This window comes from Acomys russatus, chromosome 7 (genome assembly GCF_903995435.1).
Source record: "Acomys russatus chromosome 7, mAcoRus1.1, whole genome shotgun sequence".
Taxonomy (NCBI): domain Eukaryota; kingdom Metazoa; phylum Chordata; class Mammalia; order Rodentia; family Muridae; genus Acomys; species Acomys russatus.
In genome coordinates, this window is record NC_067143.1 from 35,395,217 (window position 1) to 35,408,645 (window position 13,429).

General features: G+C 43.8%; 1 protein-coding gene across 2 annotated transcripts in view; it reads right to left on the reverse strand.

Moving 5' to 3' along the window:
• Nucleotides 1-327: 327 nt before the first annotated feature.
• The window catches only part of Blm (BLM RecQ like helicase), an 83,321-nt gene continuing 70,219 nt past the window's right edge, over nucleotides 328-13,429 (reverse strand). For both annotated transcript variants that reach the window (XM_051148796.1, XM_051148798.1), the window contains 5 exons: nucleotides 12,071-12,270; nucleotides 10,496-10,688; nucleotides 6,990-7,112; nucleotides 3,856-4,060; nucleotides 328-674 (listed from right to left, as the gene is read on the reverse strand). In XM_051148796.1, coding sequence (XP_051004753.1) covers nucleotides 497-674; nucleotides 3,856-4,060; nucleotides 6,990-7,112; nucleotides 10,496-10,688; nucleotides 12,071-12,270 — 899 coding nt within the window. In that variant the 3' untranslated portion in view covers nucleotides 328-496. The remainder of the gene's footprint in view (nucleotides 675-3,855; nucleotides 4,061-6,989; nucleotides 7,113-10,495; nucleotides 10,689-12,070; nucleotides 12,271-13,429) is intronic.

A 13,429-nucleotide genomic window follows, 5' to 3' on the forward strand; every position in this document is an offset into this window, starting at 1 on the left:
CTAGGGAGATATTTTTCACATATTTGTGGGCCATTTGAATTTCTTTTGTGGAGACTAGCCTATTCACAGCCTTTGTTCTGCTGTCTTTTTCTTAATGATTTATAGGTACTCTTTGTATATTATAGGAATTATGTAATATATTTCTATTTCCTCTGTCATTTGTCTTTTGATTTTTTGTTGAGGTTGTCTCACACAAGAAGTTCTACAGTTTCACAATGTCCCATGCTGTCTTTTGGCTTCAGTGTCATATTACACTCAGAATCTCTCTTGGATAGGTGACTCAGCCATCATTACAGATGCTCTGAGAAACAATGGCCACTCCGTTTGCAATAGCAGCAAAGAAAATTTTATTTAAAAATAAGAACCATCGCATGAGATACATTTAAATATTAATAGACAGGAGTGCAAACTTGGAATGCTGTAATGAGACTAACAGCTTTCCCATTCACAGACGGTCAGATGCTGCCGAACAAGCTCCACGTGCTGAGAAGTACTGTTAGGAGAACGCAAACGAAGGCCTAAGGAATGTCCTACTTACAGGCTTCGGGGGAGCCATAATCCCCAGTTTTCTACTGGCTGTTGATGTTGCTTGAAAAGCACATGAGGCCGAGCTGGATCCAGTTACACTAGAGAATTTACTTTTAGAAGATGCTTTTCTCCATGTAGTAGAGCCCCTAAAATGGGTGGCAAAAAAAAAAGGAAATTAAAAGAAAATTAAGGTGCTAAATGAGACCAAGTCAATGGTCTTTTGTCTGTTAATTTGCTAGAACAAGCATGGTTTTTGGGTCTTATGTTTGTCTGCATTTGCTGTCTGGAAACCCCATGGGGAGGGTGAGTTTCCTTATCCCACTACACAAGTCTGCCCTGAATTTGTCTTTGTAAAGTACCTCAAATTCTGTGGCCTGTGACCAAGCCACAGACCCTCTCTCTCCAGTTACACCTTCCACAGCCCACAGTCAGAATCCTCTGGATCTATTCTGACAAAAAAGGAGGTGAAGACATCTCTAAGAGACCCAAATCTCTGGCCATCAGATACCCTAGAATGATGGCACTGACACAGTTGTGAGCTTTGTGGGTAGTGGGGATAAGGTAGAGCCTCTGGGTGGCCTTGTCCTAGGAAGGCTGCAGATGTGGCTCCTTAGGGAGGACCAAGATGCTTCATGCAGTGGTCTGGCATATGTCAGGTCCATGTAGCCTGCAGCTGCCCCTATACCCAAAGACCTGCCAACTCTTCCTTCCTGCTCACTGCCTCATGCAAAGAGGGAAGAGGGCCCTGCCACAGCCTGACTGAGTGGTGTGCATCATTTCCTTGCTGACCTGAAGATAGCAATTTTCTTTCCCTTAATAAAGTAAAAAGCAATCCACCCTGCCAGTTGGTTTACAGTGATAGTGGGCAGGCCCTTCAGAGGCTCTGCAAACCCATTGAGGTCCACCAGTAGTTCTAGAATCCAGGACAGTCAGTGGTATCCCAGGACACTCTGCTGGGGCGAGGTAAAGAGTTTTTCAATATTTTAAAGCTCTTGCTGGAGGGAAAGCAATTTTATTGCAGGTCTGGCAGAGCAGCAGCCTGAAGTTTCCCTATGCTTATTTCCTGCTGAGAAATGAAGCCTGGAGCAAAACCCCACTGTTTATGTTGATTTACAGAATGAATCTGCCAACAACAGACTCCATTTCAACAGCTCATCCATTTTCCTCCCACTCAGAAAACCCAGAACACACCTGGCTCATTGTGTGTCAGCCAGGAGATGTGAGCCCCAGTGGTCTCCCACTGCACAGGTGAGCAGCTTGGGGGCTGGAAACGCCCTCAGGGTGGGCCGTGAAACCCAGAGGACCAGAGCAGATGCAAAGAAGCTGCTGATGGTGAAGAGTTACCAAGCTGGCAGGCAGAAGAGAACCCTTCTTAAACCCACAGGCTAATTACACCTGGCATGGAGACTGGTGATGATTATAGGACACTGTGATATTGTTTTCTGAGACATATAGCTCAGACTGGCTTTGACCTACGTACGTACGTACGTATGTATGTATGTGTGTATGTGTGTACGTATGTGTGTATGTATGTGTGTGTGTATGTATGTACTTATTTTTGTTTTTCTGAGCCAGGGTTTCTGTTGCTCTTGCTGTCCTCAAACTCAGAGTTTGTCTGCCTCTGCCTATGCCTCTGACTGGAGGCGTGTGTGACTGTGTGTGGCACTGAGCTCAGTATCCTGCACTCTGACCTTCCTGCCTCCTACCTCCCAAGTGCTAGGGTTATAGGCATAGCCCTTCATGCCTGGTTTAAGTATGAATTTCATTCCTTATTAAATTAGATTGCAGGTGACACCGCAAAGAGCTTCTTTCTCACAAATGCTGTGAAAATTAAATAAAGGAGCCAGCAGCAATGAACAGTGTTGGCATCCTATCTTCTAACAAGCAAAATCCAGATGACAGATTGCCCACGTTTTCAAGGAGTGTCCACAGACTCACACAAGTGAAAGCACTCTGAGCGGTCCTGCCGGGCCCATGTCTAATCCCACCTCTGAAACTGACCAGGTGACACTGGCCTCAGGCAAGCCCTTCCCACATAGGCCAGTTTCCCCACCTTAAACCCAAGGGGGTTGGACCCGAAGCTTTTTAAGGTCTCATGCTCTGCAAGCAACTAAGGAAAGGAAATGAGTACTTCCCAAGGGAGAGGAATAAATGAAGGAAATGAGAAAATGTCCTAACTGAAGAATATCTGATGGTCACTTGCGCATTCAAAGCCACAAAATTAAACCACTGTTTCCGAATGTCTTTAATTCTGTATGCTGGCATAAGGGTTAGCACATGTAAGAGGTCTGTTTATGGATTTAACAAGAAATGACAATTTAGTGATATTGCCTTCCTTTCTCTTCCTCCAACTCAATCTTCTTTTCATCATTCAGAAGAAGAGGTAGAAAAACAACAAGCACAAACACAACAGCTTGCAAAAGCCACTGCAGCCTTGCCTCTCCTTTCCTCAGCAATGCTGTTAGAGTATGCAGTCTCTGGGGACAGCCACCTCCAGGCTGACGGCAAAGACGCAAGGAAGAAGGTGAAGGCCATGTGGCAGAGGTGGGGAGAGGGGCTGTTGGACACAGTTCAGTTGTGGAAAAAAAGCCTGCTGCCAAGACCTGGCCATTCTACCTTTGCTTCTCCTTGTGTAGACATGTTGTAGCCCAAAGACAAGCAAAGGGAAGACAGAAATCTCTTACATACTCCTTGGTCTCCCAGCCTTTGGATTTCCCCAGCGCAGTCTCAGCTCAGCTATCCTGTCAAGGCTAGGAGGCCCAGTTTCCAGGGAGGGTGGGGCAGTAGCCGGGCTGGCTGTGCTTATTTAGTATGTAGGAGGCACTGCAGGAGCCAGGTGTGTTGCCATGTGTACTCTCAACTGTTGGGAAGTAGAGGCAGGAATATAAACTCAGGGTCATCTTTGGCTATAAACCTAAGTTTACCAGGCTGCGCTCCATGAGACCCTGTTGCAAAGACAAAATCCGGCAGCCAGGGGGAGTGTAGCAAACACTTGCAGACTCACAAAAACCTGGAGGACACACAGTCCTCTGTTATTTCTTCAATGTATTTTTGGTGGAAAAGTACTTTAAGAAGAGCAATTACCTCAAAACAAACAAAAATTCCAAGTCTGAAAAGAATTCCAAGTTTGAAAAGTATTTGCAAATTAAATTACTTACAAAATCTTAAGCCATGTTTTTATTTTGGTTTGGGTCTTAACTATCAATCTATGAACTAATAATGGTAATTTCAGTAAGTACTTTAAAGCAACCTAGAGTAGTTACGTGCACTTTTGTCCTTACCCCCCCTCTACCTGATGTTGCAAAGGACATCAAAGATCATACATACCCCTTTGCTCTGAAGCCACCATAACTAGTTCTTCTCCTCTTGGGCTTTTGGGAGGCTGGCATTTTCTTCCTCTTCCTTTCATTTCTAGTTTTATTTGCAAAGTAGTGAGAAGATACAGGAGCTTCCTCCTCGTCAGTTTCATCTGGGCTGCTCCTTCCCGTGCCTCTGCTGCCCATCAGGCTTCTGCCTGAGGAACTGTCCTCAGCTACAAACAGAAAATGCAGACGTTTACAAGTGACCCTGTATTAGGAGCCCAATACTAGTTGTTTTCCTGTTGTATAAATTCAATAACTCAGCAGGAATCGAACATTTCTATTTTGAAAAGCTCAACTGTGTTCAATGGCAATTTATATTTAATGAAAAAGAATAAAAGTTCATTACTTAAAAATTTCAGCTGGGCAAGGTGGTGCAGGCCTTTAATCCCAGCACTGAGGAGGCAGGGGCAGGCAGACCTCTGTGAGTTCAAAGCCTGCATGGTTTATAGAGTGAGTCCAGGACAGCCAGGGGTATACAGAGAAACCCGGTCTCAAAACAAACAACAAACAAACAAGAACCAAAAGCAAACAAACAAGCAAAAAATAAAAACAAAAAACAAAACAACAGCAAAAAAATTTTGCAATAATTTTTAACTTAACTCAAGTTCACACTCTGCTGCATGAAGCCTATTGTGCAGCCGATCCCTGTGAACTGAAGTAAAGGCTGCCATCAGTGTCAGCCAACTTTATTATCATTTAAACATGCTGAGAAAGTAAGTCCAATATAAAAAAGGCAACAAAGTATGTTCTCCCTCATCTTTAAGCAAAAGTCTCTTAATAAACACACTGGAAAATTCAGTACTGTATTTTACTTCTTGTAGACATAAACCATTTCTTTATATAATTGTTATGAACACTTCACGAATTAATCAGGAATGTGGCCTGAGTGAAAACATACACTTGCAAGGGAGAAAGTAATTTCTGTCAGTATTTGCATCTTAAGGCGCCCGAAAAGTTGAAACCTCCCTAATGTCACACAGAGCTCTGTCTGTCCAGATGAGCTGCACTCTTCTAACCTGCAAAGCAGGTGATGGAGGAGGAGACAGCAAAACTACAGGTGAAGTGCACTGCTTTTTATTTTCATACTTTTCAGACAGAATCTCATTATGTAGCCCTGGCTGGTCTAGAACTCACTCTGTAGACCAGGCTGGCTTCAGAATCAAGAGTTCCACCTGCCCCTGGCTCCTGAGGGCTGGGATTAAAGGTTTGCGCCATTCTGCCTAACTCAAAGGTAAAGTTCTCGACACACAAAGCCCCTCAGTACACAGGTGCTGTGGTCACCATGCTTCTAACTGCTGCCCTTAGCAGTCTCAAATCAGTTAAGTCCCCTCCAAACTAGTTACCAGGCTGGTCTCAAACTCATGGAGATCCACCTGCCTCTGCCTCTTGAATGCTGGGATTAAAGGAGTGAGCCATCACGCTCGGCTCAGAACATATCTTTTATTGAATTACTATATAAAGGAATTTATGAAAACCCATTTCTTTTTTTGTTCGTTTTTTGAGACAGTTTCTCTGTGTAGCCTTGGCTGTCCTGGACTCGCTGTGTAGACCAGGCTGACCTTGAACTCACAGTGATCCACCTGCCTCTGCCTCTGAAATTCTAGGATTAAAGGCGTGCGCCACCACCCGGCCCAAAAACCTCATTTCTTAACACTTTGTTAAATGGATTAAGAAAATGCTGTGAGCCAGGTGGCTGTGGCCCACACCTTTAATCCCAGCATTTGAGAGGCAGAGGCAGGTGGAACTTCAGAATCTCTTGATTTCGAGGCCAGCCTGTTTTACAGAGTTCCAGGGTAACACAGAGAAACCATGTCTCAACAAAACAAAACAAATACTGTGAAGAGCTTGACATACACACTCATTTTTCACCTTGTTCACATTTCCATTAGCTTTGAGAAGACTTTTCTAATCCAGCTTATTAGAGGTACAGAATGAGTTTGATAGGTGTGTTGGTTAGTTTTTGTCAATTTGACATAGGCTAGAATCATCTGAGAAGAGGGGCCCTCAACTGAGAGAGTGCCCCCCTCAGATTGGCCTATGGGCAGTCCTGGGGCATTTTCTTTTCATTTTTAGTTTTTTGAGACAAGGTTTCTCTGTGTAGCCCTGGCTGTTCTGGAACTTGCTCTGTAGACCAGGCTGGCCTAGAACTCAGAGTTTCCCCTGCTCCTGCCTCCGAAGTGCTGGGATTAAAGGTGTGTGCCAACACTGCCTGGCTTGAATTTTCTTGACTGGTGAAGAGGAGGCCCCCAGTCCACCTTCAGTCACGCTGTCCTTGGGAAGGCGGTCCTGAGGACTGTGGGATGGCAGGCTGAGCAAGCCAAGCGGGGAGTAAGCCAGTAAGTAAGCAACGTTCCTTCACAGCTTCTGCTTCAGCTCCTGCCTTGGTTTCCCTCAATGGACTATGATTGAGGATGTATAAGCCAAACAAGCCTTTTGGTGCCCAAGTTGCTTTTGGTCATGGTGTTTATTGTAGCAATAGAAACCTGACTAAGACAACAGGTCTGCTAGGGAGGATAACTTCCTGCATGACACACAATGGACAGCACACCCTGTCTGTCCTTTACTATCCCTATAACAATAACAATACCCCTTTGTTCTCAGTTTCCCTCGGTAAGTGACTTCCATACCAGCACCAGGGCTTGTGAGGAGCGTCACACAACAGACCTAATGCTGTCAGGCTCTTCCGATGACAAGAGCATTCCAAGGACATGCTCATTTTCCCAAAGCATTTATCTCTACCCTTACATGTTATCTTAGACAAGCTTGCTAGATAACATGCTCCTTCCTTAGATAAGGACACTGAAGCATACAGAGGTTGCAGGTGTCCTGCCAAGACTCACACAGCGAGGCGACTCCTTGCCTTACCAGAACAACAATGTGTAGGCCCATGGGCCCAGAGGTTCCCATTTGTGCTCCATTAGCAGGTTTAATGACTGGCTTCCCTTGAGATGCCTGTCAGACTCCCAGGGGGTGCTTCTAGGACATGAACGTCAGTGTGACAGGTGTAGGGTGCATTAACTACCTAATTCCAATTCAGTGAGATACAAAGCTTAACATTAAAATAGGCTTTTAGAAAGCAGGTTTGGTGGGATACTGAACCTGGCAATGTCCATTCTGAGTATTTTTGTAATACTGGAATCACTTCTGCACCATATTTTTCCAGCTTGTCTTCAGTAACACCATCAATCTGAAGCAAAACCTCAGGATCAGAAGATAAAGATTCTGCGTGTGGACATAAAATTAAGAATTTAAATTATCACTCACAGAAAAACCACAGAATTCATGTGTATCCACTCATTTAGCTCATGTTTGTTAAGAGCCAACTATTGCTGGGCACCAGGCACATGGGGAATTTCCTCAAAGGTAAAGTTAGGCCAGGGGGCAGGACCCATTGTCAAATTTCAGCAGCAAAGGTACAGATGCCAAGGTAAGTGGGTGGGAAACAGCCAGGTGCTTGGGGAAAACTAGAGAGAGGGATCTGTGCTGTGTGCTCAGACTTTTAGCACAATCAGATTTTGTTCACTGTCCCCATTGCCAAGACTTGTCTAGCTGCAAGACTGATGTCCTGTATTTGTTACAAACGCTCACATTCTATTTCTTTTTTTTTTTTTTTTAATTATTTATTACATACACAGTGTTCTGCCTCCATATACACCTGCACATCAGAAGAGGGCATCAGATCTCATTATAGATGGTTGTGAGCCACCATGTGATTGCTGGGAATTGAACTCAGGACCCCTGGAAGAGCAGGCAGTGCTCTTAACTTCTGAGCTATCTTTCCAGCCCTCACATTCTATTTCTAGCTCTGACTCTTTCCTTACACTGCAGACATGCACACACCATCTTGAGAGACACATTACATAGATGCTGCCTCAGCCCTGGCTTATTCTTAATCTGGTCAGTCCGACGTAGGGTGAAGCCACAAGTGGAATCTGGAGTGCTCCGCAGAGGTAGCACATGCATCTATGGCTGCACAAGTCTGTGGTTTAAAGGTCACTGTAGCTATTGTATGCAAAGAGTGGAAAGGGAGACTTAGTGGCTCTGAAGGAAGACGAATGGAGCAAGCCAGATGCAGTGGTAGAGATCAAGAAAGCTTGGATTTGTACTGAGGCCAAGAGTGCTAGCTTTGGAGAGCAATGGGGTGCTAATCCCTACACCTCTGACTGGAGCAGAGGGTGGATTTCAGATCCTTTCTATTCTGTGATTCCCCCTCATTCCTATGTTTAGAGGGAAAGCGACAGACTGTGGGATAGAGCAGCAGTTTCCTGAAGAGCGCTGGTAGGAGAAGAAAGGAGATGACCCTTGACTGTATTGTATCCAGTGAACTGTTGTAGCTTTAGTGGTTTTTGGAAAATTAAAATTAAAAACACACCACGCTCACATCTGCAATTAGGGAGATCTGTTAGGAAACCACATTAATAGCCAAGGAAAAATCACCATTTTTTATTGATTCTAACTCACATACTTCTTTAATATTTTTTAGGGTGTGTGTGTGTTGGTGTTTCAAGACAGCTTCATACTGTTTTTTGTTGTTGTTTGTTTGGTGACAGGGTCTTTCTGTGTAGCCTTGACTATCCTGTAACCCTGTATGTAGACCAGGTTGGCCTTGAACTCACAGAGAGCCACCTGCCTCTGCCTCTCCAAGTGCTGGGATTACAGGCGTGGCTTACACTGTTAAAATACTGCATTTCTGAAGTCAACAAGAGCCTTATGAGTACTGCTGAACAAACTGTGGCTGTCCTATACTCACTCATGCCTGTATGCATGAAACCTTAAGTACAGCTATTAATAATTAGTACTGTTGCCAGGTACGGTGGTGCTTGAATTTTATCCTAGCCTTCAGGAGGCAGAGGCAGTGAGTTCAAGGCCAGCCTGGTCTACAAGTGAGTCCAGGATAGCCAGGGCTCTGTTACACAGAGAAATCCTGTCTTGGGGGTGGGGTGGTGGGGGTGGTGGGTGGGAAGCGGGGGGGGGGGAGGGGGAAGCTGGGTGGTAGTGGCTCATGCCTTTAATCCCAGCAATCAGGAGGCAGAGGCAGGGTGGATCCCTGTGAGTTCAAGGCAAGCCTGGTCTACAATGCGAGTCCAGGACAGCCAAGGCTACACAGAGAAACCCTGTCTCGAAAAACCAAAACAACAACAACAACAAAAACAAACAAAAAAATCCAAAAAACAAAACCCAACCAACCCCCAAAAGTTACCAGGCCAACAAACTTACTGTTATTGGTACATCACAGAGTTTAACTATATGAAAGACTATTGGGGCTAAGGATGGCTTAGTAAGTACAGTGCTTGCTGCAAGGCGCGAGGATCAAAGTTTAGTTACTAGCACCAGTGTGAAAGCTGGGCATATAATTCCAGTGCTTGGGGGTTTAGAGACAGAAAGACCCTGGGGCTTACTGGACAGTTAGCCTAGCCTAATTGTCTAGACCCAGGTCCTAGCGAAAGACCACTGTGGAAAAAAAAGTACATGGTGTTTGAAGAACAACACATGAGATTGTCTTCTGGTTTTTACACACATGCACACAGGACATATTAGCATAAAAATGTTGTAAATGTAGAAATGCAGTAAGGTCAAGTTCTAGGTAATAAATTTAGCATTAATAAAGTACTTGTCTGTGAGAAATGATCATATTTCATAGTTTTCTTGCATGCAACACTGAGTGTTTTAAATGACCTAAAAAAAGATGCTTAGAGTCAATAAAGCAGTATTACATTTTTGTTACTGAGATGTGCAACTTTCTGTTGACATCTTCTGGTGTCATCAAAAAAGCATGCGTATTAAACAGAATGCTTAGGTGGGGCTGTAGCTTAGCAGTACAGCCAGTGCTTAGCATCCATGGGGACCAGGGTCAAATTCCCAGCACAACAGCAGCATAAAATAAAACAAAACCTCAAACCAAATCGCAGACTGGGGATACCAGTGATGACACAAGGGACAGCAAAGGCACAGGTCCCTGGATAGAAAAGTGATTTGATGGTAGGATGGGAATGGACCAGAGAGGGATGATTATGCAGTTTCATGAAGGAGGAGCACAGAAGGAACACACAGCAGTTGATTACAACAACTTCTTTCCCAGAGAACTTACCACTGAAATTCTGGGTTAAGCTATCTCAGCCCATGCAAATAACTCAGATCAGCAGATATTTCCTAACTAAAGACACAGCAGCATTATAGATCCAGATGCAAAGAAGCCTAAGACAGTTTCTTTCATGTTTAGCTCCTCATTGCAAAGCACTTGCACAGAAATAGCTGAGCATCACGAAGGAAGGCAAACTGCACAAATAATTGACATCTGGTTTTACAGAAGGCAATTATTCATATCCTCACATTCATTCAGCTTTACAGAAAAGCATAAAATTAAAATTATAGCACATATCTGAACTGTATATATCTTATTTTTACCTCAAGAAAGAGCTTAAACCCAAAATAATTAAATAAATTAAAATAGATCAAGACTTGCAAAGGCAGGCAGACCTCTGTGAGTTCAAGGCCAGCCTGGCCTACAAAGTGAGATCTAGGCCAGTCAGGGTGACATGGTGAAACCCTGTCTCAACAGCAACAAATTAATTTGGGTCAGAAGAGCAAGGCACACAGGCTCTTACCTGCAAGCTTCTTGAGTGTGGCTGTATTAAAAATATTGAAGTAATGAACACCAAAAACTTTGCCCAGCAATTTGCAGACTTCTGTAAGTTCTCCAAGACAGTTCTTAACTACCTCTTCTCTCTGGGATACTTTGGCTACTAGAGCTTTTTGTTTTTTCATACTGCTTGTATTTTCCGTTTCCATGAATTCCACCTTAGTGATAAGAGAAAGCAGTCAGCGCGCTGAGCAGAAGCATACTTATAAGCAAGGAAGGTTTCTTTTTCAGGGTGTGACTTGTGTGTGTGTATGAGTATGGGTGTGTGTCATGGCGAATGTGTAGAGGTCAGAGAACAACACTGTGGAGTCAGTTCTTTCCTTCCACCTGGGTTCTGGCATCAAACTTAGGTAGCCAGGCTTGAATGGCAGCACCTTTACCTGCTAAGTCATGCTGCCTACGCTTGTATTTCTTTCCCTCCAAAGGTAGTAACACCCCTTGCTAGAGGATGCTTTTGTGCATTGTGTATTCAAATGCCAATTTCTGAACCCAGAGATCTGGTTGCAGTCCAGACTTTGGCATTGTAACTATTATGAAGCATCTCCTGTCTTGAAGTGTTGTAAACATTGTTCTCCATCACCTTCTGATTAGTCAAATAAAGAGCTAACATCCCCCCTCGCCCACCCCCAGCCAATAGCTGGGCAGAAGAGGATAAGGTGGGACTTCTGGGCCCAGAGAGAGAGAGTGTCTCAGAACATGGGTGAAGGAGAAACCACGGCAAGACTAAGATGGCAGATAATGGGCCACATGGCGGGGAAGTAGGCCAGGCCATTATTGTTGGGTTAGAATAGTTGAGTGTCTGCCCAGCTACAGTACCTAAAAGTTTTTGTTTTTTTTTTCGAGACAGGGCTTCTCTGTGCAGCCTTGGCTGTCCTGGACTTCCTTTGTAGACTAGGCTGGCCTCGAACTCACAGAGATCCACCTGCCTCTGTGAGTGCTGGGATTAAACGCATGGACCACCAAGCCCGGGATGCGAGTAACTAAAGGTTTTAATAAATATAATAGGTCTCCTTGTCATTATTCAGAGCTAGGGTGGGCACAGAAAAATTGTACTTTTACACCCTTTTGAGAACAAGGGTGTGCATTTTCCATTGCCAGGACCTAGTACATGAGAGCATCTCTTGATAAATACTTATTTATTTTTTTCCTTTTTATCTGTGTGTGTGTGTGTGTGTGTGTGTGCGCGCGCGCGCGTGCGCGCACATATACACATAGGCACACCATGGTGTATATAAAAGACAATTTACAGGAGTCCTCTCTCTCTTTTGTCCTGTAGGTCCCTTTACCCACTTGCCAGCCTATATATACTTATTTAAGGAATTTAGGAAGATTTAGTAGGTTGAGTATCTATTAAATTCATTTTGACAAATATCATATTAATTGGATCAATTTTAAAAATCTCTTTCCAGTTAAGAACACAATATGTTCCTGAGGGAATATATATGTAAATTTAGTACCTAAAGTAAGGACGACAAACTCTGTCATGACATATTATGGTGCACTCACAGAGACAGCAAAGTGTGTGTTTAAAATACCTTACCTTCAAGTGGCCATTTAGCACACTTTGGGCTTTAGTTCCTAGCATCACATAGGCGATTGGTTGGTCATTAGCATTGATATATAGGTCTTCATCCAGAATTTTGTCTAGGATCAGCTTTTTAAAAAGTCTTTCGGCATTGTGTCGTGAATAGGAAGATCCCTTTCCAAATATTCCCGACTGAATCTTTGCACTCTTACTCCCTAATGAGGTTCAAAAAGGTCGATGAGTAAGTATAGACGCATCATTATTCAGACAGAAGAGGCTAAAAAGTCATGCAAGGACATCTTTGGACAAACAGAAGGGATCATCTGTTCCACAGGAAACCCCATAGCACAAACAGACCCTCATTTCTGAATTACGAGCACATCTGAGGAGAATTCCAGGGTTTCTGTGGTTGCATGTCTTTTTCTCTTAGTACTAAGGGGCAGAAGCCAGCACCTTGTGCACACTGAGCTTGAATTCCACACCAGCCCCTGGCTTCTTCTGTTTTTCCTTGTTTTATAACACATGTTGTCAAAAAACCACAGCAAAATTAAGCTTGTTATTTCAAAATGTTGCATTCACAACTTATAAAATTATATTAGAAAAATAGAGCAAAGAAAGAACTCAAGTAAGTGCTAGCAGCTTATACTATTGTTACACTTCATAGTTCTGTGCACTATTGACAAAGTTACACAACATTTCTTTGTTGCCACCATACTCAGCTCACAGAATTTTTAAAAATTATTTTTTATTTACTGTGTGCACACATGTCCCAAGGCTTCTGTTTTGGAGGTTTGAGGACAACCTTGGAGAGGCTGCTTCTCTCAACCATGTGGGACCCTAGAACTCAGATATCTGCCTTCCTCTGCCTCCCTAAATTCTGGGATTAAAGGCGTGCGCCATCATGTAGGCGCAATTTCTTTCTTTTCTTTTCTTTTTTTTTTAAAGACAGGGTCCTACTTTATAGTTTTCACGGGTTTGTAACTTACTATGTAGATGAAGCTGGCCTCAAACTTGTAGAGATCTGCCTGCCTTTTGCCTCTCAAGTGCTGGGACAAAAGTTGTGTACCACTATACCCAGGATTCAAAAAAAAATTTGGGACAGTTTGCTACACAACCTCAGATGGTTTGAAACTCAAAATATAAACAAGATTAGCTTTGAACTTGTGGTGATCTTCCTGTCTCTGCCTCGGAAATTACAGGCATGCCCCGCCCGCTATTCCTGGGAGTTACTACCTGGTATCTTCCCACTAACACCCACTCATGCTGTGAGAGACATACTGCGGGTCATCTATGGATTGTGTTTGCACTGTTAGACAGAGCTCCTGGCCACCCCACTTCCTACTACTGTATGACCACTGGAAGCAGCCCCATACT